Source organism: Anomaloglossus baeobatrachus, chromosome 6 (assembly GCF_048569485.1).
Source record: "Anomaloglossus baeobatrachus isolate aAnoBae1 chromosome 6, aAnoBae1.hap1, whole genome shotgun sequence".
Taxonomy (NCBI): Eukaryota; Metazoa; Chordata; class Amphibia; order Anura; family Aromobatidae; genus Anomaloglossus; species Anomaloglossus baeobatrachus.
Window position 1 is genome coordinate 504,854,457 of NC_134358.1, and position 16,940 is coordinate 504,871,396.

At 49.9% G+C, this 16,940-nt stretch overlaps 1 protein-coding gene across 1 annotated transcript in view; it reads left to right on the forward strand.

Annotated features, from left to right (window-relative positions):
* UBE3C (ubiquitin protein ligase E3C) overlaps positions 1-16,940 on the forward strand; it is a 175,560-nt gene that overhangs the window by 18,752 nt on the left and 139,868 nt on the right. Inside the window, exons 6-7 of the mRNA XM_075315445.1 lie at positions 13,805-13,920; positions 15,795-15,952. Coding sequence (XP_075171560.1) covers positions 13,805-13,920; positions 15,795-15,952 — 274 coding nt within the window. The remainder of the gene's footprint in view (positions 1-13,804; positions 13,921-15,794; positions 15,953-16,940) is intronic.

Genomic DNA, 16,940 nt, shown 5'->3' on the forward strand with positions numbered 1-16,940 from the left:
ATATATATATATATATATATATATATATATATATATATATATATATATATATATATATATATATATATATATATATATATATATATATATATATATATATATATATATATATATATATATATATAATTTTCTTTATCGTTCCTTTGGGAGACCCAGACCATGGGTGTTTAGCTTCTGCCTCCGGAGGACACACAAAGTACTACACTTAAAAGTGTAGCTCCTCCCTCTGAGCTTATACACCCCCTGGTAGCCAGTCCTAGCCAGTTTATTGCTTTGTGTCAGGAGGCATACATCCACACATGCATTCTCATCTGATTTGTTTGACTTTTGGAAAGAGTTTGAAGAAAAGCGGGTCCATGTCTGGACCCCCGGCATGTCCCTTCTCACCCCACTGTGTCGGCGGTGTTGTTAAGGTTGATTTATAAGGCTGCAGCCTTACATGCCGCGCTCCTTCACCATCCCTTCTGGGCTCTGGCTTGAAGTGGGAGCCAGCACGGTCTCCATGCCTGGCAGGAGTCCGGTCTCCATCCACAGCCCCTTGAGGATTCTGTTGGACCGGAGCACTCATCCCCAGGGACATGGCCCTGCGTCTCATCAGCTAAGTACCTGAGACGTTTATGTTGGGGGTCCCGGTTCTTTATTGTAAGGGGAGAGTATGCTGTATGTGATTGTTTTAACTTTTCCGGCGGGTTCTCTAGCTTTTGCCTGAGAACCGCGCTGATGGTGCCTGCTTGTCGGCCTCGCCGCTTAAATTTAGGCCCCGGCTTCGCTGGAGGCCTAGTTTCATTTTCCTGCCCTCGCATGTCACTCATGCAGAGGGACAGGTTCGGCTCCTCCCGGCGGCCGTTCTACACAGGGCAGGGACACTCCCCACTGCTGGGGCGTCCCTCCTTCCCTGCAGGTCTCTATAGCCCTCCAGTTCCCGCTCTTTTATAGGAACGCCCCCTAGTCATTTCTCAGGCAGAGTTCACTCTGCTCTGGGACATCCTGCATTCTGCATCTCTGCTGAGGTGCTGCAACTGGGGGACCGGCTGCATGCACTGCATGTAAGCTCCTGCTGCCTGAGCCGAGCATTTATCCACACTGTGATGGTTGCTCTAACTTGGCGGTGCCACAGCCTGGAGTCTCACCCCCAGTGGTCTCTCAGGCTGCTGCTGCACCTGTGACTGAACCCCCGGCTTGGGTAGAGTCTTTTTCTAGGTCCATATCCCAGTCATTTGCTGAGTCCATGGGACTTTTGTCCAGGACTTTGATGAATATGCATCAGCCTCCCTCACAGGGTGCCTCTAATACTCTTGACAGAGGATTCCTATCCTCTGACCTCCGTCCATCGGAGCTCACGGAGGATTCATCATTTGATCCCAGACCCCGTCCTTCTAAGAGAAGGCGCAGGGTTTCCTCCCCCTCCCCATCCCACGGCTCTGTCTCAAGAGCTGACTCTCAAGATGAGGAGGATGCCCTCACTGGGGGCTCGGAGGCTATGTATCCCATCGATTTCTCTGAGGGTGACTCAGATCTTAGTGATTTGATTGCTTCTATTAATTCTGTGCTGGATCTCAATCCGCCAGTGTCAGAGGAGCAACTCTCTTTGGCAGAAAAACATCAGTTTACCTCGCCTAAGAGAGTGAAGAGTGTGTTCTTTAACCACTCCAGTTTTCAGACCGCTGTGACCAAACCCAGGGCCTGCCCTGACAAACGCTTTCCAAAGCGTGGTTCTGATGACCGGTTTCCTTTTCCACCTGAGGTGGTCAAGGAGTGGTCTCACTCCCCAAAGGTAGACCCTCCGGTGTCTAGGCTATCAGCCCGGACCGTTGTGTCGGTGGCTGACGGCACCTCACTTAAGGATTCCACTGACCGTCAGATTGACCTTCTGGCCAAATGTGTGTATGAAGCTGCGGGGGCCGCGTTTTCCCCGACTTTTGCAGCAGTGTGGGCTCTCAAAGCCATCTCTGCTTCTCTAGAGGAGATGCATTCCCTCACCAAGGAATCTATGCCTGAGATGGTTGCCTTAACTGCTCAGGCTTCAGCTTTTTCATCTTATGCCATGTCTGCCATGCTAGAGGCTGCTCACCGCACTGCGGTGGCTTCAGCTAATTCTCTTGTTATCCGCAGGATTTTGTGGCTTCGAGAGTGGAAGGCAGATGCTTCTTCCAAGAAGTTTCTTGCTGAGCTCCCTTTTGCTGGTTCATGGCTGTTTGGTGAACAGCTGGATGAAATCATTAAAGAAGTTACTGGCGGGAAGAGTACTTCCATGCCACAAACCAAGACCAGGAAACCCGCCCAGGGAAGGAATCAATCGAGGTTTCGTTCCTTTCGTTCCTCCAACTGGTCATCCTCTAAGCCTTCTGCCTCGTCCGCTAACTCAGCCAAGGATCAGAAATCCAACTGGCGCCCAAAAGCGCGTCCGCAGAAGACCGCAGGAGGTTCTGCCACTAAGGCAGCTTCCTCATGACTCTCGGCCCGCTCCAGCCACGTCCTTAGTCGGTGGCAGGCTCTCCCACTTTGGCGACGCTTGGTTAAAGCAAGTCTCCGATCAGTGGGTGAGAGACATCATATCTCACGGCTACAGGATAGAATTCTCTTCCAGCCCTCCAAACAGATTTTTTCTCTCAACTCCCCCCTGCTCCAAGGCCGCCGCCTTCTCGCAGGCCGTGGCCTCCTTGCAGGCAAACGGAGTGATTGTCCCAGTTCCCGCTCAGGAACGGTTCAGAGGTTTTTACTCAAATCTCTTCCTAGTTCCAAAAAAGGACGGTACCTTCCGGCCCATCCTGGATCTCAAGCTTCTCAACAAGCATGTCCGGGTGCGGCATTTTCGCATGGAGTCTCTGCGATCAGTCATTGCCTCTATGACCCAAGGGGAGTTCCTGGCGTCCATCGACATTAGAGATGCCTATCTGCATGTGCCAATCGCAGTGTCACATCAGCGTTGGTTACGTTTTGCGATAGGAGAGGATCATTTCCAATTCGTGGCTCTCCCCTTCGGGTTAGCCACGGCCCCTCGGGTATTCACCAAGGTCATGGCGGCAGTGATTGCGGTCCTGCACCTCCAGGGGTTAGCAGTGCTTCCTTATCTGGACGACCTTCTGGTCAAGGGTCCATCCAGCGCAGACTGTCAGCGGAGTGTTTCGCTCACTCTCGCCACCCTAGCCCAATTCGGGTGGATTGTCAATCTTCCCAAATCCACTCTGACTCCGACCCAGAGTCTCACGTACCTAAGGATGCAGTTCGAGACTTTGCTGGCACTTGTGAAGTTGCCCTTAGACAAACAGCAGTCTCTCCGGCTAGCGGTGCGCTCTCTCCTGAGGCCCCGCCGTTATTCCCTCAGGCGCCTGATGTAGGTGCTGGGTCAAATGGTGGCCTCCATGGAGGCGGTTCCCTTTGCCCAGTTCCATCTGCGTCCTCTGCAGCTGGACATTCTCCGCTGTTGGGACAAGCGGCCTTCCTCCTTACAGAGGTTAGTGGCTCTGTCGCTACGGACCAGGAGCTCTCTTCAGTGGTGGCTTCGACCCCTCTCCCTGTCCCAAGGGCGCTCCTTCCTGACTCCGTCCTGGGTGATTCTCAACACGGATGCCAGCCTATCCGGCTGGGGAGCGGTACATCTCCACCACAGAGCACAGGGCACTTGGACTCCGTCCGAGTCAGCCCTTTCAATCAATGTGCTGGAAACCAGAGCTGTGCTTCTAGCTCTCCTAGCCTTTCACCACCTGTTGGCGGGCAGGCACATTCGAGTCCAGTCAGACAACGCGACAGCGGTTGCCTACATCAATCACCAAGGCGGGACATGCAGCCGCCTGGCAATGTTGGAGGTCCAACGCATTCTTCAATGGACGGAGGACTCCAAGTCCACCATATCCGCAGTCCACATCCCTGGCGTAGAAAACTGGGAGGCAGATTATCTCAGTCGTCAATCCGTGGACGGTGGCGAGTGGTCCCTGCACCCGGCAGTGTTTCACTCAATCTGCCGCAAGTGGGGCACTCCGGACATGGACCTAATGGCATCCCGTCACAACAACAAGGTTCCGGTTTACGTGGCTCGCTCCCATGATCCTCAGGCCTTCGCCGCGGACGCTCTGGTTCAAGACTGGTCCCAGTTTCGTCTGTCCTACGTGTTTCCCCCTCTAGCTCTCTTGCCCAGAGTCCTGCGCAAGATCAGAATGGAGGGCCGTCGAGTCATCCTCATTGCACCGGACTGGCCCAGGCGAGCTTGGTATCCGGACCTGCTCCAACTGTCCGTGGAGATGCCGTGGCATCTTCCGGACCGTCCAGACCTGCTCTCGCAAGGTCCGTTTTTCTGCCCGAATTCTGCAGCACTCAAATTGACGGCGTGGCTCTTGAGTCCTGGATTTTGACGGCTTCTGGTATTCCTCCTGAAGTCATCTCCACTATGACTCGGGCCCGTAAGTCTTCCTCCGTCAAGATCTATCATAGGACTTGGAAAATTTTCCTGTCCTGGGGTCGCTCTTCCGGCCATTCTCCTTGGCCATTTTCGTTGCCGACCCTTCTGTCTTTTTTACAGTCTGGTCTGCAGCTAGGACTGTCCCTCAACTCTCTCAAGGGACAAGTCTCAGCTCTATCAGTGCTGTTCCAGCGGCGTCTCGCCCGGCTGGCTCAGGTCCGCACCTTCATGCAAGGTGCGTCTCACATCATTCCGCCTTATCGGCGGCCCTTGGATCCCTGGGACCTTAACTTGGTCCTCACCGTATTGCAGACACCCCCTTTCGAGCCCCTTAGGGAGGTTTCTTTGTATCGTCTTTCTCAAAAGGTGGCCTTTCTAGTTGCCATAACTTCTCTCAGGAGAGTCTCTGATTTGGCTGCGCTCTCCTCGGAGTCACCTTTTTTGTTTTTTCACCAAGACAAGGTAGTTCTCCGTCCGACCCCGGACTTTCTTCCTAAGGTGGTCTCTCCCTTCCACCTTAACCAGGATATTTCCTTGCCTTCCTTCTGTCCGGCCCCTGTTCATCGCTTTGAGAAAGCGCTGCATACTCTAGATCTGGTGCGTGCTCTCCGGATTTATGTGTCTCGCACCGCTGCGCTTAGGCGGTGCACCTCTCTTTTTTTGGTAACCGCTGGGCGGCGCAAGGGTCTCTCTGCTTCTAAGCCGACCTTGGCCCGTTGGATTAGATCGACCATTTCGGACACCTACCAGAGTACTCAGGTGCCTCCCCCGCCGGGGATCAAAGCACACTCGACCAGAGCTGTCGGTGCCTCTTGGGCTTTTAGGCACCAGGCTACGGCTCAACAAGTCTGTCAGGCTGCCACTTGGACTAGCCTGCATACCTTTTCGAAGCACTACCAAGTGCATGCTCATGCTTCGGCAGATGCGAGCTTGGGCAGACGCATCCTTCAGGCGGCTGTCGCCCACTTGAGAAGTTAGGCTCCGCCTACTTCTTAGTTTTTTCTGTTTACTCCCACCCAGGGACAGCTTTGGAACGTCCCATGGTCTGGGTCTCCCAAAGGAACGATAAAGAAAAAGAGAATTTTGTTACTTACCGTAAATTCTTTTTCTTATAGTTCCGTATTGGGAGACCCAGCTCCCTCCCTGTTGCCTGTTGGCAATTTTCTTGTTCCGTGTGTTATCACCGGCTGTTGTCGTGGACAGAGTCTCCGGTTGTTCCGTTTCTTACTCTGTTCTACTTGTGGGTGGCTATTCTCCTTCAGCTTTTGCACTAAACTGGCTAGGACTGGCTACCAGGGAGTGTATAAGCTCAGAGGGAGGAGCTACACTTTTAAGTGTAGTACTTTGTGTGTCCTCCGGAGGCAGAAGCTAAACACCCATGGTCTGGGTCTCCCAATACGGAACTATAAGAAAAAGAATTTACGGTAAGTAACAAAATTCTCTTTTCTTCATCGTTCCTTATGGGAGACCCAAACCATGGGTGTATAGCTTCTGCCTCCGGAGGACACACAAAGTACTACACTCAAACGTGTAGCTCCTCCCTCCGGGCTATATACACCCCCTGGATGACAATCTAACCAGTTCAATGCTTTGTGTTCAGGAGGTCACACACACATGCATTCTCTGATTTTTTCATTTTTATTTTTTGATTTTAAAGATTTGGAAGAAAAGCGGGTCCAGTCTGGACTCCCGGCATGTCCCTTCTCACCCCACTGTGTCGGCGGTGCTGTTAAGGTTGACTTTACAAGGCTGGAGCCTTCACATGCCGCGCTCCTTCAACATCCTCTGAGAGGCTCTGGTTTGAAGTGGGAGCCGTCTCGGTCCTCTCTGCTTGCAGGAGACCAGTCTCCATCCGCAGCCCTGTCTGGTTCCTGCTGGAAGGAGCGTTTAACCCCCCTCAGGGACTGGCCCTGCGTCTCAAAAGCTAAGTATTGAGACGTTTTTCAGGGGTCCCGGGTACTTTTATTAGGGGGAAAGTATGTTTTTTATCTTTACTGTAAATTCCGGCCGGTTCTGGGGGTTTCCCCTGAGAACCGCGCCGAAGGTGCCTGCTCGTCGGCCGCATGTTAAAATCTAGGCCCCGGCTTCTGTTTGGGCCTAGTTTCGGTTTCATCTTCCTCTGCATGTCATTCATGCAGGGGAATAGAGTGGCGCCGCCCACCGGCCATCCAGCAGAGGGGAGGACACTCCTCTCTGAGGAGATGTTTCCCTCCCCTGCATCTCTCCTTAGCCCTCCGGTTTCCCGCTCTTGGGCTAATCCCCGCCCCCCTCCTCCTCCCAGCGCCATTTTCTCAGCGTTTATCACACTGATCGGCGCTGGCTGCTGAATCTGCTGCTTTCTAGGAAGGCTGACGCTTTACTGGGGGTTCGAGCTGTGGAATCCGGAGGGCACACAGAGAGCGGTCTGGTAAGCCACAACCTCTGGTTGTGGGCTTTATTATACACTCTCAGGACATTCTATACGAGTGTATTCTTTCTGCAGAGCTTCCACCTCAGCAGCATGTCTGTCACCCGGAGCAAGGCTGCAAACATGTACGCTATATGCACTGCATGTAAGCTCATTCTGCAAGAGCCAAGCACATACCCACATTGTGATGCCTGTGCTAACATGATTGTGTCTCAGCCTGCAGCCTCCTCAGGGGTCCCTCCGGCTGCTCCGGCCCCGGTGCCTGAACCCCCGGCTTGGGTAACATCCTTTTCCAAAGCTATTTCCCAGTCTTTTGCCGACTCCATGGGGCAGCTGTCCCAGACACTGCTGACCATGCATCAGCCCTCTTCTCAGGGTGCCTCTGCTGCTCCGAGTTCTGCAGAGCTCTCAGAGCATGCCCTAGGACCCCGTCCCCCTAAACGGAGACGCAGGGACCCTTCTCCTTCCTCGTCCCACGGCTCTGATTCACGAGCCGAGGTGCAGGGCGAGGAGGATTCGTTTACTGTGGGCTCAGACGCTACCTCTATGTACCCCATTGACGTGTCTGAGGGTGATGCGGATGTTAGTGACTTGATTGCATCCATTAACTCCGTACTAAACCTCAATCCACCAGAGTCAGAGGAACAAGCCTCTCTGGTAGAGATACACCAGTTTACCTCACCTAAGAGAGCTAGGAGTATGTTTTTTAACCACTCCAGTTTTCGGACCACTGTTACCAAGCCCAGGGCCTGTCCTGACAAACGTTTTCCGAAGCGTAGTTCTGATGACCGTTTTCCTTTTCCACCAGAGGTGGTTAAGGAATGGGCCCAGTCTCCAAAGGTAGACCCTCCGGTGTCCAGAATCTCAGCCCGCACAGTCGTAGCTGTGGCTGATGGCACTTCTCTTAAGGATCCCACTGACCGCCAGGTTGACCTTCTGGCCAAGTCTGTAAATGAGGCGGCAGGAGCCTCGTTCTCCCCGTCTTTTGCGGCCGTGTGGGCTCTTAAGGCAGTCTCTGCCTCTCTGGCAGAGATACATTCCCTCACCAGGGACTCTATGCCTGAGATGGATGCCTTAACTTCTCAAGCTTCGGCTTTTTCATCCTACGCCATGTCTGCCATCCTGGAGGCTTCTCACCGCACGACGGTGGCCTCCGCTAACTCCCTCGCGATCCGCAGGATCTTGTGGCTTCGAGAGTGGAAAGCAGACGCTTCCTCTAAGAAGTACCTTGCGAGTCTTCCTTTTGCTGGGTCCCGGCTGTTTGGTGAACAACTGGATGAAATAATTAAGGAAGCTACTGGCGGGAAGAGTACTTCCTTGCCACAAACTAAAACCAGGAAACCTGTCCAGGGCAGGAACCAATCGAGGTTTCGTTCCTTTCGTTCCTCTAACTGGTCATCCTCTAAACCCTCGACCTCGTCCACTACCGCAGCCAAGGATCGTAAACCCAACTGGCGTGCGAAGCCGCGTCCTCAAAAGACCGGAGGAGCCGCTGCCACTAAGGCAGCCTCCTCTTGATTATCTGGCTGCGCCAGCAACGTCCTTGGTCGGTGGCAGGCTCTCCCACTTTGGCGACGTGTGGTTTCAACACGTCTCCGATCAGTGGGTGCGAGATATCATCTCCCACGGCTACAAGATAGAATTTTCTTCCAGCCCGCCAAACAGATTTTTTCTGTCCACCCCCCCCTGCTCCAAAGCCGCCGCCTTCTCTCAGGCCGTGGCATCCCTGCAGGCCAACGGTGTAATTGTTCCGGTTCCCGCCCGGGAACGGTTCAGCGGTTTCTACTCAAACCTCTTTCTAGTCCCCAAGAAGGACGGTTCCTTCCGGCCCATCCTGGATCTCAAGCTTCTCAACAAGCATGTTCAGGTGCGGCACTTTCGCATGGAATCTCATTGCCTCAATGACCCAAGGAGATTTTCTGGCATCCATCGACATCAGAGATGCCTATCTGCATGTGCCTATTGCGGTTTCACACCAGCGTTGGCTACGCTTTGCAATCGGAGAGGAACATTTCCAATTCGTGGCTCTCCCCTTCGGCTTAGCCACGGCCCCTCGAGTATTCACCAAGGTCATGGCAGCAGTGGTTGCGGTTCTGCACCTCCAGGGGTTGGCAGTGATTCCTTACCTGGACGACCTTCTAGTCAAGGCCTCATCCAGTGCAGACTGCCAGCGGAGTGTCTCACTCACTCTCGCCACGCTCGTTCAGTTCGGGTGGCTTGTCAACCTGCCCAAGTCCACTCTGACCCCGACCCAGGTGCTTCTTTACCTAGGGATGCAATTCGAGACTCTGCCGGCACTTGTCAAGTTGCCCTTAGTCAAACAGCAGTCCCTTCGTCTGGCGGTGCGCTCTCTGCTGAGGCACCGCCGTCATTCCATCAGACACCTCATGCAGGTGCTAGGTCAGATGGTGGCATCAATGGAAGCGGTTCCCTTTGCCCAGTTCCATCTGCGTCCCCTGCAGCTGGACATTCTCCGCTGTTGGGACAAGCGGATCTCTTCCTTGCACAGGCTGGTGGCTCTGTCGTCACAGACCAGGAGCTCCCTTCAGTGGTGGCTTCGGCCCCTCTCTTGGTCTCAGGGACGCTCCTTCCTGACTCCGTCCTGGGTGATCCTCACCACGGATGCCAGCCTCTCCGGTTGGGGAGCAGTATTTCTCCATCACAGAGCACAGGGCACTTGGACTCCGTCCGAATCAGCCCTCTCGATCAATGTGCTGGAGATCAGAGCTGTGTTTCTAGCTCTCCTAGCCTTTCACCACCTGTTGGCGGGCAGGCACATTCGAGTTCAGTCGGACAACGTGACAGCGGTTGCCTACATCAATCACCAGGGCGGGACTCACAGCCGTCTGGCGATGTTGGAGGTTCAACGAATCCTCCAGTGGACGGAGGACTCCAAGTCCACGATATCTGCAGTCCACATCCCAGGCGTGGAAAACTGGGAGGCCGATTATCTCAGCCGTCAAACCGTGGACAGCGGCGAGTGGGCCCTGCATCCGTCAGTGTTCAGATCAATCTGCCGCAAGTGGGGCACTCCGGAAGTGGATCTAATGGAATCCCGGCACAACAACAAGGTTCCGGTTTACATGGCTCGCTCCCACGATCCTCAGGCCTTCGCAGCGGACGCACTGGTTCAAGATTGGTCTCAGTTCCGTCTGGCCTATGTGTTTCCCCCTCTAGCTCTCTTGCCCAGGGTTCTGCGCAAGATCGGAATGGAGGGCCGTCGAGTCATAATCATTGCTCCGGACTGGCCCAGGCGAGCTTGGTACCCAGACCTGCTCCGTCTGTCCGTAGGGGTGCCGTGGCACCTCCCGGACCGCCCAGACCTTCTCTCTCAAGGTCCGTTCTTCCGCCAGAATTCTGCGGCTCTCAGATTGACGGCGTGGCTCTTGAGTCCTGGATCCTGACGGCTTCAGGCATTCCCTCTGAGGTCATCTCCACTATGACTCAGGCTCGGAAGTCTTCCTCGGCCAAGATTTACCACAGGACTTGGAGGATTTTCCTGTCCTGGTGTCGCTCTTCTGACCATGCTCCTTGGCCGTTCTCCTTGCCGACCATCCTGTCTTTTCTACAGTCCGGTCTACAGCTAGGACTGTCCCTCAATTCCCTCAAGGGACAGGTGTCGGCTCTGTCGGTATTGTTCCAGCGGCGTATCGCCCGACTGGCTCAGGTGCGCACCTTCATGCAGGGCGCATCTCACATCATTCCTCCTTACCGGCGGCCCTTGGATCCCTGGGACCTTAATCTGGTCCTCACGGCCTTACAGAAACCCCCCTTTGAGCCTCTCAGGGAGGTCCCTTTGTTTAGACTTTCACAGAAAGTTGTTTTTCTAGTAGCCATAACTTCTCTCAGGAGAGTTTCTGATTTGGCTGCGCTCTTTTCGGAATCCCCCTTTTTGGTGTTTCACCAAGACAAGGTGGTTCTTCGTCCGACCCCGGACTTTCTCCCTAAGGTGGTTTCTCCTTTCCACCTTAACCAGGACATTTCATTGCCTTCTCTTTGTCCGGCCCCTGTGCATCGCTTTGAGAAGGCGTTGCATTCCTTAGATTTGGTGCGGGCGCTCCGAATCTATGTGTCACGCACCGCCGTTTTTAGGCGGTGCACCTCACTTTTTGTGCTAACCACTGGTCAGCGCAAGGGTCTCGCTGCTTCTAAACCGACCCTAGCTCGTTGGATCAGGTCGGCTATCACCGATGCCTACCAGTGTTCTCAGGTGCCTCCTCCGCCAGGGATTAAGGCGCACTCAACCAGAGCTGTCGGTGCCTCCTGGGCTTTCAGGCACCAGGCTACGGCTCAGCAGGTTTGTCAGGCTGCCACGTGGTCCAGTCTGCACACTTTTTCGAAGCACTACCAAGTGCATGCTCATGCTTCGGCAGATGCGAGCTTGGGCAGATACATTCTTCAGGCGGCTGTCGCCCATTTGTGAAGTTAGGTTTTGCCTACTTCTCAGTTTGGTTTATTTCCCACCCATGGACTGCTTTGGAACGTCCCATGGTTTGGGTCTCCCATAAGGAACGATGAAGAAAAAGAGAATTTTGTTTACTTACCGTAAATTCTTTTTCTTATAGTTCCGACATGGGAGACCCAGCACCCTCCCTGTTGCCTGTTGGCAGTTTTTTGTTCCGTGTGTTTCACCGGCTGTTGTTAGTAGACAGAGTTCCGGTCTTTCCGAGTTTTACTCTATCTCTACTTATGGGTGGATGTCCTCCTTCAGCTTTTGCACTGAACTGGTTAGATTGTCATCCAGGGGGTGTATATAGCCCGGAGGGAGGAGCTACACGTTTGAGTGTAGTACTTTGTGTGTCCTCCGGAGGCAGAAGCTATATACCCATGGTTTGGGTCTCCCATGTCGGAACTATAAGAAAAAGAATTTACGGTAAGTAAACAAAATTCTCTTATATATATATATATATATATATATATATATATATATATATATATATATATATATATATATATATATATATATATATATATATATATATATATATATATATATATATATATATATATATATATATATAATAAATAAAAAGCAAATATATATATTATATTGCCTGCACCATCTTAGCATTGAATTAATGTGCAGGTGCACAGATATGCTCTATACAGTATTTTCAGATTATAAGACGCACTCTTCCTTCTAAAAATTTGGGAGGAAAATGAAGGGTGCTTCTTATAAGCCGCATGTAGCTTAATGGGCGGGGGGACGGGGTGCTGGAGATGGGTCACAGGAGACGGGTGATTCTGCGGGCTGTGCTGTGGTCCCTGCGGCGCTGAGGACGGTGAGGCATGGGCCGCCATCCTGAATGTTGGTGGTGCAGGCTTTAAATAATGGCGCCCAGACTCAGCGTGTGCGTAGATGGGGCTCTCTGCTCAAGATCTCATCTGCACACGCGCCTCCTCTGTCCCATTGATCTCCCAGCAGCGGACTTAAGAAAATGGCGCCCGAAGGTGGCGCGTGCGCAGATGAGTTCTCTGCTTGTGATTGAGCCGATACATGAATCTGTGCACGCGACGACTTTGGGCTCCATTTCCTTGAAGCCCGCACCGCCAGCAGCTCCTGGATGTTCCTCCAGTCTCACATCGCTGCCATCTGCACCGACTTCCACATCGCCTTACTCCAGCACCGCCACTTCCTTTTCTGATCCCGCTTCACCACTGCTGCTGCTCCCCCTTCGGTAAAACCCCACCGGATTATAAGGCAGACCCCATTTTTTTTTTTTTTAATTTTTTTTTTCCCCTTTAAATTTGGGGTGCGTCTTATAAAACAAAAAATACAGTACATACACTATGCGTCCTTTTTTCTGATCGCATACATATTACAATGAAATATATAAAAGCCTGCTTTAATTTTATGATTCCGTTCAAAAAGAAGTCCAGAAACGTACCTATGTGCAGTAAGCCGTCAGTGCAAATTACTGGAAAACCCCTTTAATTTTATGTTTGTCAATCTGTAATTTTAATTACGTAGAGGGTTTTTCCAATCTTTTCGAAAGGAAAAAAAACAAAACCTAAAAGTACCTAAATCTATCTGGATGTGCACTAGATAATTCCTCCTGGGGTCAGAAGTAAATATATTATTTTGCCCATCTCTGTATAACACATCTGTGCTGTCATTGTGTGAGCTTGCTGTTTGTGAGATTACATGTGAAGGACTACAGTTCCCATAATAATGTTTTCTCTTTACTGAGACATTGCCCTGCTGCGAAGTATGTAATACAACCTTACTCCATAGACAGAGATGCAGAAGGAGCCCAAGGAGCAGTGAAAGTAGGTAGGTGATATGTAGTGTTAGGGGTACTTTGCACACTACGACATCGCAAGATAGTGCCCACCCCCGTCGCAGCTGCAATATCTTTTGATCGCTGCCGTAGCGAACATTATCGCTACGGCAGCTTCACATGCACTCACCTGCCCTGCGACGTCGCTCTGGCCGGCGAACCGCCTCCTTCCTAAGGGGGCGGGTCGTGCGGTGTCACAGCGACGTCACACGGCAGGTAGCCAATAAAAGCGGAGGGGCGGAAATGAGCGGGGCATAAACATCCCGCCCACCTTTGTCCTTCCGCATAGCCGGCGTGAGCCGCAGGACGCAGGTAAGCTGATATTCCTCGCTCCTGCAGCCTCATACACAGCGATGTGTGCTGCCGTAGGGGAACGAGGAACAACATCGTACCGTCGCTGCAGCGCAATTATGAAATTGTTGGACACTACACCGATGATACGATTACGACACTTTTGCTCTCGTTAATCGTATCATATGTGTATGGGGATATTAAGGTTAGAGGAGCGCGGTCATGAGAGTAGGGGAACAGCAGGCATCTGTCAGTCACAATAATTTATAGGACCAAAAAATCCTTTGACCCCGGAATTACTAGTGAGAAATGTATGAAGACAAATCTTTCCAACTCTCTCGCTACAAGGATGGCTTACCATTAGTTTCCTCTCTATCGGGGTGTGTAATTTCGACGCCGCTCAGTTTTTTTGTTCTTCTTTCTTTATAGATATGGATTTGTCAGAACCTGATAAAACATAATTCCCAGTTTGTAAAACAGCTCACCGGCCCAGACAGACTCACTTGTCTGTACCAAATCAAGAGGCTCTTGGGGTTATGCTGTAGGTAAGTAGATCACAATTCGCATTTTAGTCTTAATTTATTTTATTTGTGCAATTCTTAAAGGGAATCTGTCAGCAGGTTTTGACTATGTAATCTGAGAGCAGCACAATGGACACCATATTTGGGTCTTGCTGCATATTTTTCATGAAATAGCTCCTCCGTTTAGATGGGGTGACTTTTAAATATAATAAAAAATAAAAGCAATCCCCTAATAGAAAAAAAAGCTCCTGAAGCAATTTCCACTGGAAACGCGTGGTTAACTGCCGTGAAATACTTAAAGCTGTCCTAATTTCTGCAGAGTTGTCATACACATCCTATTTGACAATATATAGATACTTAACCCCTTCACGCAATGGCCATTTTTTACATTTTTTCGCTTTATTTTTTTCCTTCCCTTTTTTTCCAAGAGCCATAACTTTTTATTTTTCTGTCAGTATTGCCATATGGGGGCTTGTTTTTATGGCATGAGTTGTAATTTTGAATGACACCACTCATTTTACTATATAGTGTAGTGGAAAGCTGGAAACAAAATTCAAGTGGGGTGAAATTGCAAAAAAAAAAGTGGACTTCCACAATCAATTTTTTTTTTCTTATTTTCCATGCTCACTATATGGTAAAACGGACCTAGCAGTATGATTCACTAGGTCAGCAGGAGTATGTAGATGCCAAACATGTATAGTTTTTTTTTTTTTTTTTTTTTAAGTGGTATAAAAAATTCGGAATTTTCTTATAAAAAAAATATTACTTTTGTCGCCATTTTCCAAGACGCCTGGCTTTTTTATTTTGATCTAGATTGATCTAGAGCAAAGTGATGGCATAATTTTTTAATTTTTGCACCGTGAGCTGACGTTCTTACTGATACCATTTTTGAGTAGATGCGATGTTTTAATTGCCTCTTAATAAATTTTATTGCAATGTTGTGGTGGCCAAAAAAGTATTTTTGGTGTTTTCAAATTTTTTTTTTTTGTTACGCTGCTTACCAATCTGATTAATTTATTTTATATTATGATAGATCAGACTTTGCTGATTGTAGCGATACCAAATATGTGTTTTTATTTTTTTTTTTTTTCATTGGGTCAAAAGGGGGGTGATTTAAATGTTTGTGTTTCTGGTTTTTGTTTTTTCTTCATATTTTTGACAACTTTTTTTAAACCTTTTATTGAATTTACTAGTATTCTTAGTTTACCACTTTGTATAGCAGAAATAACGATCTCCTATGAATGTCAACCCTCAGCCGGCATTCACAGGATGATTGTAATGACAGGCACAGGTGTCGTCAGCTGAATCCTGGAGATCATGTCAGCTGATTGGCGCTCCGCGATCAAGTGACAGATTCACCGATGGTAGCTGGGAATGGCGCGGTCCTGGCTGACGTGTTAAATCCTGCTATCAGAGATTGGCAGTGGGATTTAGCTGGTTAACAGCTGCAGTAAATCAGCTGTCATGTGCAGGGAAGGATGCAGCCTTGGCTACTGGGAGAACACAATCTTTATTCCTCCCGGCAGCCTTCCTCAGGCTTTCAGCTATAGAGACTCGGCCGGAGCAGCATCGGTCAACGCTCAGTACATAGTGAGCTATAACCGCACCCCGCCACTGATTGACAACCGGCTCTGTACTGATGTGCTTTAATGGTTCTGAAGAAGCTTTTGGCATTGATTAGAGGATGCCTGGAGAACACTTCAGCGCCTTGTATTGTTAATCATCCTCAGATCTTGTCCATCTGTGTCATGCCTTTCATAGGATTCTGCACCTTACAGCAGTGAGAAGAAACAATACTAATAAGTAATGTACAGTCACATGCAGAAACATTGATTTGCAAAAGAAAATGCACCTCTATATAAAATGTGTGTCTTTCCCTTTAACTTTCTTTACTGTAGGTTACTACAGCATTGCCATGATGACAGCCTCAATGTTGCACTACCCATGAGAATGGTTGAAGTATTTTCTTCAGAAAACACTTACTTACCAATCCTAGAAGACGCCGTGGCTGTGGCCTCATTAGTTGAACAAATTTTGCACTACATGATTCAGAAAGGTTGGTAAAGTGCACAAGGCATTTCTCTGTTTTTGGCCAGGATACTGCTTGGTATAGCGAAAATATTGGGTTAATGCACGTAAAATACAATATAAAGCACTTAGTCTTTGGGTGTGATGACAGCGGAGCACTATGATCAGATATCTCCATCAATCCTTTAGTCAATGATTGGAGTAATTGAATGCAAGTGGACTCAAGACCTCCAATTATGTGATCGACATGGATCCCCACTAATTAAAGGGAACCTGTCAGGTGTAATATGCACCCAGAACCACGAGTAGTTCTCTGTGCATATTACTAATCCCTGCCTACCTGTCCTTGTATACACTAGCATAGATAAAAAGATCTTTAGAAAAGTATTTCGAAACACCTTTTATCTTATGCTAATGAGCGCAGGGACTAGTCCCAAGGGCGTTTGTTTCCTTAGCTAGTCGGCCCACATAGCATGCTAGCAAGCCCCTGTGGGTGTACTAACATTCCAATGAATATGCAGTGACACTGCACATACCTCACTGTTCATGGCGGCCGGCAGAGGATGGATGTGCACTGGGCATGATCCGGAGTCCTAAGCACTTCCGGTCATGCGTACTGTACCTCACTGAAGCCACGAAGCTTACACCCCGCATCAGTTTAGTGCTCATGATCAGAAGCCTCGGGTATTCCAGATCATGTGCACTGCGCTTCCATCCTCTGGCAGCGGCCATCAAGACTGAGGTATATGCACGTTAGTGCGTATTCATTTGCATGTTAGTACACCCACAGGTGCGTGCTAGTATGCTATGTGGGATGACTAGCTAAGGGGAAAAAAGGCCCTTGGGACTAGTCCTTGTGCTCATTAGCATAAGATAAAGGGTCTTTAGAAATACTTTTTCTAAAGACCTCTGGTGCAGGGATTAGCAATATACACCTAGAACAGCTCATGGTTCTGGGTGCATATTACACCTGGCAGGTTCACTTTAAATATTTATCTTTTATTGTGTAGATTTGG